This window comes from Frieseomelitta varia, unplaced genomic scaffold (assembly GCF_011392965.1).
Source record: "Frieseomelitta varia isolate USP_RPSP 00005682 unplaced genomic scaffold, Fvar_1.2 scaffold_1021, whole genome shotgun sequence".
NCBI lineage: Eukaryota > Metazoa > Arthropoda > Insecta > Hymenoptera > Apidae > Frieseomelitta > Frieseomelitta varia.
In genome coordinates, this window is record NW_025108664.1 from 73981 (window position 1) to 90796 (window position 16816).

The 16816-nt window shown below is 39.1% G+C and overlaps 1 protein-coding gene across 4 annotated transcripts; it reads left to right on the forward strand.

Moving 5' to 3' along the window:
• Nucleotides 1–10: 10 nt before the first annotated feature.
• On the forward strand, nucleotides 11–13239 carry LOC122539004 (epidermal growth factor receptor kinase substrate 8). 4 transcript variants are annotated; one of them, XM_043673588.1, is made up of 7 exons: nucleotides 11–150; nucleotides 6133–6137; nucleotides 10004–10066; nucleotides 10297–10532; nucleotides 10743–11082; nucleotides 11244–12460; nucleotides 12699–13239. In XM_043673588.1, exons 3-7 carry the CDS (start codon nucleotides 10021–10023, stop codon nucleotides 12834–12836), a joined length of 1977 nt encoding a protein of 658 aa, XP_043529523.1. In that variant the 5' UTR covers nucleotides 11–150; nucleotides 6133–6137; nucleotides 10004–10020; the 3' UTR covers nucleotides 12837–13239. The 4 variants fall into 4 exon arrangements, with proteins under 4 accessions (XP_043529523.1, XP_043529508.1, XP_043529514.1 ...); XM_043673579.1 differs by having other exon boundaries at nucleotides 13–290; XM_043673573.1 differs by lacking the exon at nucleotides 6133–6137 and having other exon boundaries at nucleotides 12–150; nucleotides 9992–10066.
• Nucleotides 13240–16816: the final 3577 nt, after the last annotated feature.

Sequence of the window (16816 nt, forward strand, 5' to 3'; positions counted from 1 at the left end):
GGCAAACAGGCGAAGAGCAATCAGGTAGTCGTTCAGCATTTCCAGTCGAGCATGGTCGGCACCTGGCTCTCTGCCGAAAGCTTCTCCTCCTTCTCTTTTCTCTTTCCTCTTCTTTTAGTGCGTGCGTAATCGTGAAAATTTTGTAAATAGGTAAGTAAAACCGTTGTGAAACAGTTTCCCTTACGTCCGCGCGAGCTGTGATTTCTTTTATATTCTTCGAATTGTTCCGTACGGATCCGAAACTGCGGAACAGAGGAATCCAGCGGACTTGGTGAAACGCTGCTGTCAAGGTATTTATGGAAATGATTTCTTGACTGGAGTCATTGTACCGAGTACATCGACGTGGATTTCTCCCCGTAGAGAATCCGTGCGTCGTGGTCACACCTGTTGCTCTACGTCTCCAATGATAATCAACGCACGGCATACATACTATGTGTATATATATATATATGTATGATGTATATGTATATATATCTATATATACTCCGTGTCTGGTTACGGTAACGGATTTCAATAAGAAAAATCCTGCTATCGCTACAATGTGCCGTCGAATTTCTTCTAATTGACACACATTTGTATTTTGAATTGATTATCTCATGAAATTTGATGATCTTTCCTCCTTTAAGAGGAAGATGCGCGCGTCGATGTACTCGGTAACGTATACCTCTAAGAGAAAGATTCGATACAAAATTTTATTTCCACTGGGTGCTTGATCGAAACGCAACAACTCGCGGCTGCACAATTGTACGATAAACAATGCAGAACCACAAGATGACTTTATCTCGCCGCAAGATTCTTGCGTCTCAGTCACTGTGCTCCGAAGGAATTTTTATGCAAATGACACTTTGAAGTCACCATGAAAATTTAGCGCGTAATTATCGCGATGTTAACTACGCGAATGTTACCAAATGAGACTAATAATTTTGACTCGCTGTGCGTAATTTTTTTTTTTTTTCTTTTATGTAAGTACGCATCGTGTGCAATTGTAAATCGTAGTAAATATCTGTATGACGTTATCACTATCACGTTGAGTCGCAGTGATTCATCGTTTTGGCTCTATTTTCCTCCTTTAGGATTAATTTCTTATTCTTGTCGCTAATGGTTTTAACACAATCTTCATAAAGCAATACCTCTTGCGTTTTTGTTAAATAATATAAATAACGGGATCAACGATGATGAAAATGAAGAGGACTAGTAAATGTTTCTTCGTCGTTTTGTAAGGTCCCCCGCCCATGACATTTCCAATAGACATTCTCTCGACTCGAGCAATTCCACCACGTTTATCGTTAATCGATAATGTTCTCGAATTTCAAATACAATTGTCCTCAATAAGATTGCGTTCGCATTAAATCGTACGTCTCGCACAAAATTTCTTATCAACGAGATAGCTGATGTACAAACGCAATTACACGGGCTATTTCGCAAGTTTTTACGGTACTTGTTTTTCATCCGTGAATAACATGAATACATAATTCGCATTCCTTTCTCCTCTGTAACATATAGGATAAAAATAAAACACAAATAATTAGACATCCACAAAAATATGTGAGGAAAAAAAAAAAGAACATAGAATTCGAATAAAATGTCAGGATTGTTCCAATCCCTTAATGCTCGAGGATGCATTGAAGATGTCGATGGCATCGCGACCACACCAGCAATCACCTGTAATTCACGCCTACCTAAATACCTACGTATATCGATTATGACCGCCATGACATAAATTGCAAATATTTTACCGTACATTGCGTGCACCGATATTCCATCGAATGACCTTCGATACCTAAAGCAAAAAAAGAAAGGGGGGGGGGGGAATGCAATCGCGTAATCTTTTGTCATTCATAATAATCGCACATACTAAGTTCTTCGATTAAAATTAGGCTTTTTACAGTTTTTATCATTTATCGACGTTTTCTTTCTTTCGTAATCAACAAACTACTGGATTTCTGAGTATTTATCAATTTGAAGGTATAGGAATGCACGGAATTCCTATGTGGAATGTAATAAAAAGACGCTGATTTTATCAATGTCCTTTGTTACCTTATGAAATACTCAAAGTACAGTACTCGTTGTAATATTTCGTAAAATGGAAAAACCTATATGCCCCATTTTTTTAAATTATATTCGTAAAAATATTTTCACGCGTATCCACAATTCTGATAATCAGTAACTCTGTAAAACAAACTGTGTCTCTAGTGTTTGTAACTCGTGTACGATCGTTTACGATTAATTACACCCACAGAAACATATCATTTTCGCGTGACGTTGCGCGATGAATTTGAGAAACGCAGGAACATCGAGCTTGTTTTGAAAATGATAGTCGTAACATCGAGTAGCAGTAATCGCATTTAATTTGAAGAGCCGCTGCAAAATTCTTTACTGGAAGTTACCTGAAAATCTCGTCAACGCGCAACGAGAGACTTTGATCTTGTGGAAGTAATCACTTCGCGACAAATGCGTGGGAAATATATATTCGTCAGCTAGATATCACCATAGTTACGAAGCTACGATTAATCGAGATTAATCCGTGTCCGTGGATGCAAGTGAGTGAAAAGTTCATTCGCTCGGTCCATTCACTGCGAAACTTGTTCGCGACCGGCAGATCAGTAGGTATGCGAGGCGCATTGGCAACTTTCTTTCCACTTTTTCAATGCTCATACCCGCCATAACGATACGCGATATATATTTATTTTCAGCAGGTATTTCTCTCTCGTGCTTCCACAAACTGACGTTTTCTCCAAAAGCTTCGATGCCACAATCCTCTTGAAATGTCATTAATGAAATTTTAGAAATCACGAGTTATCTAATTATCATCTCCCTAATACAGCCTTTATGACGTACTTTTGCTAATTAATCTGATCCATGATCAACTATTGGTTTCTTTCGTTGATCTATTGTTCAACCACTGAAATAAAGACGGTGATTTAATATTTTAAAAAATATTACTATCGACGAATACGGTCTCATTAAGTTGATCTAATTTGACCTAGTTTTATAGATTGTATGACAGGTGTTTCGACCTACGATTATAGTATAGTCGAGAGTCAATACAGTGTATGTTTTTGAATAATAATCTTGCTTTTAAGATGTTCAATACTTTACAGGCTGATAATGCATTTTTAAACTTTGTTTTCTTATTATTTGTTACACAAACAATGATTAATTTAGCAAGAAATCCTAAAATCGTTCTTTAGCCTTTTCAGATTGTATCTATTTTATATTTTATCTTCGTTCGATTTAATTGGATATTGTTATGCTCGCCAGTTTTTGATACCGTCTTCGTGGAATGATTTTATGATATTGCATATATAAAATTACGTATGTGAAATGAACACATATATATATATATATATGTCAGGCGTTCGTATCTTGCTCACATTGGAAGAATTGAAATTCTCGAAACTTCTTAAAGAAGACAATATATTGAAAAGATACTTTTTTACTGCTCAATTGGAATGTAATTCATGAGCTCATAGGATCTTAGTTCCTCATAAAAGGTGAACAACCTTTGCCTCGAGATATTCTACATACTAACGAATAAAAGGAAATCTTTGTCGCGCAGTAAATCGGGAAGATGTAAGTTTACGATGCTGCCTATAAATTTCGAAAGGAAAGTTACTTTAACGACAGCATGAATTTCTTCCCTTTTTCACGTACTTTTTCACGAATCCCAATCTACGAGTATACGAAAAAGAAAAAAAAAAATGAGAAGTCTTCGGGCAGGAGAAATGAAAGTGGCCCATGCAGAATGAATTTTTCAAAAATGTCAACTTTCTTTTTTTTTTTTCGATTGAGATTTATCGAATTGAATACGTGCGATCAACCAACAGATTCATCACTAGAGCACGTAACTAAAGAAACGAGGTTATAATAATGTTTTGTCAACTGACCATGAGATAAGATACAACACAATCCTATGGGATTATATATTATCAAAAATTCACAGAGACAACAATGGCCAGTTAACGAAATAAAATTTTGCAACAATGTCAGACTTTCCGTACTTTTCTCCTATCATTTGGACTTCGCGTTGCAAGTCAGTTTTTTCCATCGTGCATCTCCGCTTCCAGGTGAAGCAAATGATACTCTTGGGGTAATTTGCCTGTATTACACAATTGCTCGTATACCTGGCATAACTTGAAAGTACTAGAAAGTACTAGAAACTTACAAAGATAATTCTTCGTTGCATTACTTAAAATTTGAAAGGACGAAACGCTAGATGATCCGCACAGCTTGATTACACTTTTTAACAATAGAATTCTCCCGATCTTCCTTCAATTTTCTTCAGACAGCCGTCGAATAAAAGTTTCGAGCGCGGCATTTAGCTGGCGTACAATCTCGCCTCGCTGTAGAATTCCATCTTGGACGACGGAGAGGAACGCATCGGAAGGTTGAATGCCGTTTCCGTCAAGTACGGTCAAGGACGTGGTTACTTCAGCGCATTCCCCGGCTGAATTTTTCTCTCAGGGCGTGTCCGCATCCATAAGCAATTATATACTGTATATTTGTCGCGGGGTTGTAAATGTCTCCAAGCCTCGTAGCACGCTCCTTTCGTCTTTTTTTTCCTCGTGCGTTTCAATCGCGTCGACGCGCAATCGAGAATTCCCAAAAGGACACTCGGATCGACGTTCCTTTTTTTTTCCCCTGCGTGTCGAATCGGAAATTTACATAATTCAATTCCCTAGCGAGGAATCCTCCAAGAATTTTCCATTCACGATTTTTCAGCTCGAGGAAACTTTCAACCACCGCCTCTTATCTTCGACGATAAATTTCGCGTGTGAACCGTAGCTAGAACGTTAGTATCTCTCTTTAGCATCAATCAGGCATTTCTGTTGTACAGGAAGAATGACTCGTTACCTCGGTATTTTTAGAAAACAAAATGAACACGTTCTTGTTTTCTCTTTTTTGAAATTCTTCCGTGTTGATGAGATGATGTGGCAGGATTTTGGCGCCACAGGCGATATCGTGTTGTGGAGCTCCGTCTTACATCCTTAATGGTGGACATTCAGCTTCAATGTTCTAGGGCCAGTGACCATCTAATATGTCGAAACCAAGGTCTAGTTCTGAATATATTTTCTGGCACTTGTTGTCATAGTTGATCTGTAATAGTTGAGAATTTATATTACGAATAAAATCTTTATTTGGGTTATTTCTTTGGATATATACTTAAAAGTGTAATACATTTGTGCTCTGGCGATCATTACCAATACACACTTTCGATAGATAACGTGACTTTCGTTTGAAATGCCAATTGGTATAACCGGTGAATAAAATGTGAAATATCAGTAAACAGCATTCTCCACTGTTTACTGCTACATAGTATCCTAGATTATTATTTCACTCATCGATTGTACATTCTTCTCATACTCCATGTTTATCTTCATTTTAATTTCAGGACAAATTCTCAAGATTTTCTTTTTTTTAAGAACCAGTTAGAATAGTCTCTAAACGCAGAGTAACAGATTTGAACGAGAATCGATTAAAATCAAGAATTCAGTTTCTTCATATTGAAACACTAGCCCTTAAGACACTTTTCTGGCCTAAAAAAATTACATTTTATAAAGAATCGCGATTGTATCATCGATTTTCAGTACAAACTACTGTGCAAATCCGTGGAACACACACGTTTCTTTGTAAAATACAATTTTTCCGACTAGAAATTTCGTTTTCACCGATATTTTTGTTCATCGTTTATGTGTATGCAGGTTTGATCGTGAGGCATATAAACGAAGCCTACACTCACCTTCCTTCCTTTTCCCTTCCCTTCTCGACGTACATAGCTGCTGTTAGGTCGCTGTTACGACACCTTTGCATCGCGGTTACGACTTCGACCACGGAGCCAATTGCTCCATCGTTCCCGTGCTCCGGGGCTTTAAACCTAACCTACGATCAACGGGAATCGTCGATATGTCGGATCGCCTTGCGCCTTACCAAGCTTATTATTCATACGTCTACACGTATTCATCACGATGGTAACAACAATCGCGCGCGAAAAGATTGTTTCGCGTCTCTAACGAAGATTGTTAGGAGCTCAGGCCAGAGCTCTTATTTACCAGATCACGTCAGTTCGCTCGTGCGTGGAAAAAAGATACGTGCATGTATGATTCCGGCGCGGGGCGGAAGGGAGAGACGAAGATAGAGTGTAAAGAAGAAAAAAGGAGAAAGAGTGGGGCTCTCGATCTTGAGGAAACGCGAACGAACGTTCCCACCGTCGATGATACAATCGATTTTTTATCGAGTCACGTATCTCTCGCGGCGTTACGCAATGCTATCAACTGATCGCGATACAGTTCCACGACCCAAATCCGATCCAAATCGTGCACGTCCAGTTTTCGAGTTGGCCACTTTCTTTTGATTAGATTCGCGAGAATTGACCAGTCGCGGCTGGCAACTGATTGCGGACCGTAACGAGTGACCGAAACTCGTCGGTATATATCACTGGACAGAGATTATCGAGAAGCAATGAATTTATTATTCGTTTTGCCTGGGTTACACTTAAATATAAATAATAAATTATAAATTGTACTTATAAATAATATTATAAATAATATTATATATATTATAAATATTATAAATAATATTATATATATTATAAATATTATAAATAACATTATATAAATTATAAATATTATAAATAACATTATATAAATTATAAATATTATAAATAACATTATATATATTATAAATATTATAAATAATATATATTATAAATATTATATAAATTATAAAAATTATAAATAATAAATTATAATTAACATTAATTAAATATATTATTATTAACATTATTATATATATTATATATTTAATCATACTTAAAACTGAGAAAATATTGCAATTTTGGGATAAAAATTTGTCAACGTGCATGGCAATTTTTTTCATTTCCAGCGCTTAAATTGCTTGCATGAAAACGTATATCCATTTAGGCCTTGACGATGTGGAGGATCAGTTCGAACAACTAATAAAAACTGGCGGGTTGTTTGAATCAGATCAAGCATTTACGAAAGTACGAAACGTGGAGGATAAGTCTTCTTTTCTTTTTTCTTTTTTTTCTTGCTTTTGGTTTTTTCGTTCTACGCTATTAAAGATTAGATACTTGACTCCTTAGGCACTTGGAAATAACATCGTTACAGTTGATAGGAAACGCGTGTAACAATACTACCTTCTCCGTTATGCGGATTCCCAGCATACCTAATCTCAGCGACAGGCACGCACAGTGAAAGCATTCGCCGAACGTACGAACGCTTTTATCCACACGGGCAACGCCAGGAATCAGCATCGTTTCCACGTTTCAGATTTCGAATATTAATTACATTCTCGCCGCTTTTACCGTAGTCCCATTGCGTCCCATCTGGGGAGAGAAAAACCGGAATGACCGGGATCGAACACTCCGTGCTCCATCTTGAAATAAGGAGTTCGGTACATGCACAACACGACCGTATCCAACTCCTTCCACCAGTTTAACATTCGAAAATCTCTCTTACTTATGTAGCTGCGACCCGGCGTGGAAATCTGGCTAACGTGTTAATTAACCTTTTGCGCTGGAATGATCGTCGCAAACCACGCACGTTCCTTTTGCCCCAAAATTGCAATATTTTCCTCAGTTTTAACCACATTTAAGTACAAACCAGGCGAAAACAAATAATAAATATTACTAATCAATAATTTCTATCCAGTGATGTCATACCGGCGAGTTCAAGAAAGAAAAAGATAGCGACGAATTATTGTATACGGTTGTTGTTCGGTCACTCGTTATGGTCCGCGAGATCAGTTGCCCGGCCGATACTGGAAACCTGTCGAAAAGAACGCAAACATCTTTTCAGTTGGACTAAAAAAAGGTGTTGTAGCGTAAGTACTTATTTTCGAGTCCCGTTCTACGAGACACCTTTTTCAATTAAATAAACGCTGTTCGATGATTAATTGACATTTCATTTCGACATCTGATCTTGAAATTGTAGAGGTATCGTATCGAGAGAGAAAGAAATATCACGATTGCACAAGAGACGATCCACGAGGGATTTAAACGTTCTTACGATCATGCGATCCAAAACAAGGACGGGTGAAGACACGTGAAGAATTGTACGCAATCCTAAGGATTACGCACCTTTAGGTCCTCGATTCATACACCGTCCACATTTTTTTCACCGATTTTTCACCGTATCCTCTACGAATCTCTTTAATTACTTTTCATTTCCATTTTAAAGGACTCTATTCAGCAATAAAATATCACATTATCCGACGTTGTTACGCGAATTCCTTCGAATTATTGAAGAGCAAACGCGTCTCGCTGGAAAATTTACGACCTTTACGAACGAAATTCCCCGGCAAGCCCGCATCGACAACAGCTTTTATCCAGCACCTGGCCTGCTAGTGCCCGTATGGACGTTCACACTCGTTTAACGAGCCGTCGAAACAAATAGGTTTCTCTCATGGAGTAAATTTCAGAATTTCACATTCCTCGTGCGTAACATATGCAAAAAAAAAAGTCCAGTCGTTTTTCGTAGTTTCTCTCTTTGTCCTGACTCGGGGAACGTTGTTTCGTGCATTTATGCGGCAGAGAGATACAGCGAGTCGTAACCAGTCGAATAATGTGATATTTTATCCACTGTTCGTAAAATGGAAATGAAAAGTAGTTGAAAGAGATTCGGTGAATATTATAATTATGGGAAAGAAAAATGTTATAATTATTATGTTGTAATGTAGTCTGAAAGAGTGAAAGAGTAACAAGTACTTTTCAATATTACTGGGATGAGAAGTAAATCGTCCAATTTCATCCACTCATTATCTACATTATTCATAATATCTATATTATGAATTTATTATTTATATTATATATAGAATTTATTATAATAAATTTATATATATTATAAATAGAATTTATTATATCTATTATTATTATTATATTATAATAAATATATATATATATATATTATAAATAGAATTTATTATAATATCTATATTATTATGTTATATCATTATCTACATTATTCATAATATCAAATTCTACATAATATCACGATATATTCAGGTATAGACAAATGAAAAATTCGGTGAAAAAATTCCGTCTGTTTGAAAGATTTAACCAACATTAATGGAAAAAAGATTGGATATAAATTTCCCTCGATGTTCCATCGAAAATTGACGTAGTACAACTGTAATGGAACGTTAGGAACGTCGAGAAACGCAAATAGAAACTAGAATGACTACGAAACCCATTCATACCGGGCCACGACACGTTCCGCAGAATGAAAATAGTAAAAAATAACGTAATAGAAATTGCACGCGATTCAGGATAACCTTTTAACGAATAAGAAACATTAAGCAGTACACGTTTGCAATATTCTTGCGAGGAAGAGAAATAAGTTTGTGCAAGTAAATCGAAAATCAATGAAAATAAACGAAGAAATCGAAAGAAATCGGCGAGAGGATGTGTTTTCCCAAGTCTTGGTAGCGATCTTTTCTTCGATTTCTGGAATTCTTCCACGGGTACACGGCGAATATTTTTCGTTCGTCTGTGCATCCTGGCGCCACACGACTCGCGTTTGACGCTGCGTTTCTGCAAAAGCAAGCCTTTTGTCAATGAATAATATTTATTGGCCCATTGTGTCCGCGGGATCTCACCTCTCTTCGGACGCTAAGGTTCGATAAGTGGAAGGCACGCGAAAGGAATTCTCGACATGTCTGGTGAGCGAATTAGACTCGTTGGAATTTCACTTTGGTTTGCGAGCAGGCTTTCGTGCCGCCAAGTATGGTCCTCATGACCCGGTAGCCGGATGCGATACGGCGACGTGCGAGTATCGCCAGAGTCTGTCATTAAGTTGTTAAACCCGTACACTTGGCAAACAGTTTGTGACGTCGTCATAATTAGCGAATAGCCAATAACAACGTAAGAAAATCGATCGTAGATGTTTCGAATGCAAAATTTATTTACATCGTATATATTTATGGAATATCGAGGTACCGATCTTTTCTTTGGGACATTTATCGTTTGTTGCAGATAAAGGGTGAGCGATTATCTGGCCAACAATGCCGTATTACAACAGTGGGCACAGTCCTTCCACCTATAACAAAGGTAACTGCGTCACTTTTTCATCGTTCAAACTCGACAAGATTGTAAAATTGCACCTGTGCTTGTTGTACTATTTTTTTTTTTTCTTTTTTTAAGTTACACGTGTCTCTCTGTGCATGATTCTTTACTTTTCAACATTTTACGTTTATCATAAAATTGGCATACATAAGAAAACGTTCGAGTGGTAATTGAACGAGATGGTTATTTTAACGGATTAACAACAATAAAATCAGACGGAGGATCGAGTGGTCCATCGAGCACATCGGGCGGCCGCGTGAGCAGTTCCGAGCCGACGTACATGATGGAGCATTTGGCCACATTCACGGTCACGAAGGAAACCGGTATTGTTTATCCAGCGGACGGTATGCGGCGACTTTTGCAGTTGGAGAAGAGTAACGGCATTTGGAGCCAAAAGATGCAGCTCCGTCTTGAACGGAATTGGGTGCTGATCATGGACAACGAGACGGGGGTAAAAATTTGTCACTGATTTTTTTTTCAGTAAAAGAAAAAAAGAAAAAAAAAAAAAAAAGAAAAGAAAAAGAAAGAAGAAGAACCATATAGAGTAGCTAGCTTGCGTAGTTACCGTAGACGAACGAAGTGGAACATTTGTGAAATTACTTTAACGTAACTAGTCCCGAGGCAATTTCACTTAATGCATCGTTGATAAATTCGTATGCAGGCCGTCATGGAGCGATTCCCAGCCTCGTTGATACAGGAACCGACCGCGTTCACGTCGAGGGACCCTATGGAGATGTATAACAACATTCTCGTCTTCACAGTGGCGGATGACAGCGGCTCCGGTCAACGGGCAGAAATGCATATATTCCAGTGTCAAAGTGTCTCGGCCCAGGATCTCGTCGAGGATCTAAAGATGCTGCAAATGGGCAAACTGGTGCCCGGCGGTTCGCCAAGAGGTCCAAGAGGTCGTATCCCACCGCCTCCTACTTTACCACCGCCGGAACCACCCTTGAACGGGGTTAACGTCCGGGAACAGGTGTCCGCCTTTAACGCTAACAATGGTACGCACGTTCTTCCCATCACTTCCCTCTTCTTTCTTCCCTTCGTTGTCTTTGTTTTTCTTTCTTTCTTTCTTTCTTTCTTTCTTTCTTTCTTTCTTTCTTTCTTTCTTGAATATTTCATGAATGGCAGTAGTTTAACACGTTCGTTCTCCGCGTTACAGCCGACGGCCAAAACGATATATCTCGCGAGGAGAACAACGACGAAGTCTCCTCGACGTCCTCCGAGAAATACGAACGCGACGTGACCATCCTGAACCATTGTTTCGACGACATCGAGAAATTTATCGCGCGTCTGCAACACGCGGCGGCCGCCTCGAAGGAGCTGGAACGCCGGCGGCGCAATCGGAAGTCGAAGAAGAGGAATCTGGGTGACGGGATGCTGACAATGAGGGCGAAACCACCTCCGGAGATGGAGTTCATCGACATATTCCAAAAGTTCAAATTGTCGTTCAATCTGCTGGCTAAGCTGAAGGCTCACATTCACGACCCCAACGCCCCCGAATTGGTCCACTTTTTGTTCACGCCGTTGGCCTTGATCGTGGACGCGTCCCACGACACTAACTACGATCCAAACCTGCCGAGCAAAGTGGTGTCGCCGTTATTGACCAGAGAGGCGGTGAATTTGTTAATTAATTGCGTCACCAGCAAAGAGACGGAGCTTTGGCATTCACTTGGCGACACGTGGCTGATACCGCGCGACCAATGGAAGGGCCACGTCCCTCCGTACCATCCCATCTTCATGGACGGTTGGTCGCCGGAGTATCCAATACCGGAGGACAGGGACCACGATCATTTGGCCTCCTTGTTGAACGCTGACAAACAGAAGAGGGACGAACTCCCTGAACAACAGAACGATCCGTACTATAATCATCGAGAGGTGGACGAGTCGCATTACAGCAGCGATTATTTGGAGTACGAGAGCAGGGAGGAGCGTGCCGGTAACGAGTACTTCGATAGAAATTACGGGACCGGCTCGGAGCTGTACGCCAGGGAAGAAAGAGTGGTCGATCAAACGAGAGCGCACAGCGACATATCGGTGGACTCGATCGAAAGAACACCGAGGACCACCGGCATGGAGAGGGCGCAGGAAGCTTGGCTAGACGATCTGGTAGCCAGACACGCGAAGATCGTGCAAGTCACTTACCCGAGGACGGCGAACAACGACAAGGAGCTGACGGTTGTCAGAGGCGAATACCTGGAGATTCTCGACGATAGCAGGAAATGGTGGAAGGCGAGGAATTCCAGAGGGCAGGTCGCGCACGTGCCGCACACCATCGTCACGCCCCACAACCCATCCCATTCTAACGACAACGACGTCTTCAACAATCCTCTCTACACGAGCCGATACCCGCGACAGGGGCACGGCTATAATTACGAGGTGAGAGTCACTCTGCGGCCTCTCTGTGGCTCTCAAAGAAACGCAATTACGCGGAAATGGTTGTGAAAACTCGGTTGAAAAGTAATTACCGTTACCAAACGCGGTGTGTTACCACTACTATAATTATCTACCAGTAGAATTGCTTTCTGATAATCGTTTACATATAAATTGAAACTAAAACGGTTAGATCGGGTGGCTTATCGTTCCATGGCTTTATAGCAAAGTTCATTGATTTTAGGATTCCGAAATAGAGAGGACCAGCACTAGTCCAGGACCTGAAGCTACTCATCGGACGCACGCTATTCCGCCGCCAGCGCCCGCCGACTGGGTGAGAAAAGAGAGACTCGGGAAGAAAGGTGAATTCCGGTATTTTTAAGCTGTCTAGTGACTCAGAGTCAGTGTAGTTTTGTCCTTTGCTTGAGGGATCGGAGAGGAACCGAATCTTAAGTAGGATAACTTAAGTTGTGGTTGTCGGTATCAGAAGACTTAAACACGCTGGACCACCCAAGCAGAGAACGCAACTAAAGTGCTTGGGTTCGCTTTCACGGCTTGGGTTCTTGCAGTTGAAATTATCGGAGGCTCGTCCGTCGACAGTCTCAGCTGCAAAATAAAGCATGCTGCATTGGAGATGTTCAATAAATCAACGAATATATTAGCGCTCAAGCACTTGTGTTGCGTTTCAAATTACTGTACAAGCTGTACACGTTTTGTTTTTGTAAGCGTTCTATGATTTCCAATCTTTTCTTCTTTTTCTTTTTCTTTTTTTCCTTTTTTTTTTTTTTTTCTTCGATCGTCAAACTTTCAAACGTCTCGATCGTTCAGGATTGTCCCCTTCGTCCACAGGCACCACGCCCCAGACAGTTTCACGATCGCAATTTGGTTGCAAACACATCACAGACAATACTTTCTTATCGCCACATGTCCCAATTTCTCCTTGCCATAGGATATTAACCAATTCGAGGTCGAGAGAGCTTGCTATAGAGCGGTGAGTTTCCACTAATAATGGGTCAGTCATCGATCGTTTTCTTCCTTTCTGACATTTTTTCCACTTGTCGAGTGCAAATTTCCTCGTCTGTGTTTTATCGGGGATTAATGGCAAAACTGAAAATTTTTTATACGCTTGTGACGAAATTTTGAAGGAAATAGCAAAATTGCAGAGAACGTGCCTAACAGGGAAAAGTGTGTGAAATATCCAATCTTTCTATAATATTTACGGCGTAAATTTTATTTGTTTCTTTAATTGATTGATAAATGAAAGAAATAAAAATTTGCTAATAACTGTCCAATAATTGTCTCGTAGTATATATATATATATATATATATATATATATAATACAAAATACTAATTCAATTACAGAGATCTCAACCACGGCAATTTGTTTTTTGCTTTGAGCCTATACTATCAAGTTTCAATGCTGACAATCGATCATTTATTTGCATTTCGAAGCATGCCAAACATTTCTCGCAATAATTTAATTTGCAATTTATCCGCATGCATGTTCTATGGCCGTTTGGTCGACAATGTTTATTTTTACTGCCACTCGATTTTACAACAACATATAAATTGGCAACTGCAAAATATTTTACTAAAATTGGAAAAATTACTCGTTTAGGTTCTCTCGGTTAGATTCAGGTTAATATTTCGTTGTGTTTTAGACTAATAACAACAGACATGCAATGTATAATGATCGACCCGGAATTTCAACCTACCCTACTCTTTATCCGCACCGCAATATCTCTTTCTCTCTTATTATTAAATCCTCACGAAATGTAGAGAAGAGGCGAATATTATTCTCCATTCAGGGATTAAACAACCCTAAACGATCGATATCTTTGGGGACGTTCCAATAACGTGCCGGAATGTAAAGATTGTTCAATTTCCTTCCTCCAACAGTTTTATCATTTTCGTAATTGCGTGCGAAGGAACGCCAAGCGCCTCGAGCTTCTGCTCGAGAAAATTTTGGAATATTCGATAGGAAAAAAATCGTTTGATAAACCCTTACTTTCAATCGTTTCAAATCCTTTCTATTTCGCACTTTGCACAATCGAAAATTGCCTCGGATCCGCGACGCTCTTTCTACAATGAAATATCCACATTCCCGACTCTATAGAGACATACTCTACTTAAAACTGTCTACAAATTCGATCGTTCATTCACGAAAAAATCGCGAGAATTTCAACTCGAAGAGTTGGAAGATACGAGTGTCTAATCGTAGATACACCTCGAATGGAAATGGTTAATCGTAATCGAATGTAAAATTGGAACGTAATGCACCGTTCAAGGGATTTCGTTTCGTTATCTTCCGTTGACTATCGCTACGTACTTACGATCGATCGAGTCGATCGGCTAACTAATAAGTGATTACACGAGACAGATCTGGCAGAAAAGAAACGAAGGGCACGTTCGACAATTGTACCATTCATTTGTGCATAGAGAAACGTGAATGGAGTACACTGGATATCGTGTTATGGACTTGATAAATCTTTCGAAGTAAAAGAAAAAAAAAAAAAAGGAAAAGAATAGAAAGTCTACGATATTTCATTTCGTTTGCGAAACTAGAGACTATTACGAAAGTAATTTTATGTACGAGAGGTATCCTACAAAGAATGAGAATGGAGAAGAAGTGTCGGAGGCAAGGAATAAGATTACACGAAAAGTTATGAAAATATTATGCGATATACGGAAAGGGAACAATTCTCAGAAGAATTTCGCAGAACTGCACTTGGAGGAAAGCCTGAGCCTTCGTTTCACAGTTCGCGGTAGATCGACTAACTAAAAATCATGTATAAATTACAAATTGGCGAACTTTCTCGCGGGATAATTAACAAACGAAATTCAGAAATGTAAAAATTTCGAAAAATTACAAATTGTCACAGGAGGGAAGCCAATTTTCTAATATTTTCTAGTATTGGTAAATCGAAGAACCCGAATGTTCGAAATGACTTTTATTTTTTGACGCGAAACAAGTTACGCTTGTTGCGATGAAACGAACGATAGAAGAATAGTTTTTGCTCGATCGGAAATCGAAATGATTTTTCGCCAGACTGCACAGATCGTTAAGTCTGATTAAACGATTTCGCACATGCAACGACTGATATCAGACCATCGATATCGGGACCGACTATGCTTAAACGTTAAAGGACATTCGCTTTCGATAAATCGTGTTCTCTAAAGACGCGTAGAGTCCCGATCTCGAGGTCCCGTCTCCACTTACGATTTAAATATTAAAGTACAATATATATATATATATATGAGTATGTTGGCGTCGAAAACCTCTGTATAGTTTCTTAAACGTCTATCGTAAATCGAATTCTCTTTTTTTTTCTTTTTTAATAGAGATATACATGATTAATCGATGAATTCAATTGCTGATATTCCGCGAGCGAAGAAATATCAGCCATCGTGCGGTAACACACCATCTCCCCTTTCATGTTTATGTCATCATTAATTCATTCTTTCTTCGTTTTTCTTCGTGACTCTCCATAAAATTGTCTATCTCAACCATTCGAATTAATTGTATCTTGGTCCTTAAGTGCATGGTTTTATATTTTCTCGCTTGTAAATAGTAGCCCCCCTGCATGTTGTGTCTCGTAACTGTAAAATCTGATAACTTGACATTTTCAATTTCTATACAGATACGGAGACGTCAAAACTGAAAGGACAAACTTACAAGAGTTATTTAAAAGTATGTAGAATGTGTATAAAGTGTCCAAAGTATTCTGCTTCGTTTGTAACGCTCAGGAAAATATGAATTTGCAGTTATCAAATGAATTTGTTTCTCTTCTTTTCAAGTGTAAAATTAGCATTACACATCGTATCACATTTGGTCGACAAAATTTTCGTAATTTAACCTCTTGCGCTGGAATTGTCACGCACGTCGAAAATTTTTCGCGACATTTCCTCAGTTTTAAGTATGTATAAATGAAAAAAAACAGGCAAAATGAATGATAAGTTTAATCCAGTAATATAATTTTTATCCAGTGATATCGTACCGACGAGTTCGAAAGAAAAAGAAAGCGACGAGTTACTGTACACGATTCGGTCACTCGTTATGGTCCGCGCAACCAAGTTGCCAGCGCAAGGCGTTAATGACGTGTTAAGGACAATCAATTTCAAGCGTAAAAACTCAAGCTTTTCAATCAACTGCTTTGGCACTGAAATTTAAAAGAAATTCAAAAATTGAATACTAATAATGATCGTATAATAATGATCACACGATCGAACTTAGAAAATTGAAAGTTTACAGCTACGAGACGTAATGTTCGGCCCTCCCTCAATGGCGACTCAATATGGCGCTCCTATGGTATTTATCCTCAATACTCCTCGCATATTTTCTGCGCCGTGCACGTACATAT

What these genes read in the sequence shown, in the direction of transcription:
- LOC122539004 (XM_043673588.1), top strand. Translation starts at nt 10,021, where the DNA reads ATGCCGTATTACAACAGTGGGCACAGTCCTTCCACCTATAACAAAG. An exon ending in TCCTTCCACCTATAACAAAG is followed by an intron (nt 10,067 to 10,296) that starts GTAACTGCGTCA and finishes CAATAAAATCAG; the next exon opens with ACGGAGGATCGAGTGGTCCA. An exon ending in CGCCTTTAACGCTAACAATG is followed by an intron (nt 11,083 to 11,243) that starts GTACGCACGTTC and finishes TCCGCGTTACAG; the next exon opens with CCGACGGCCAAAACGATATA.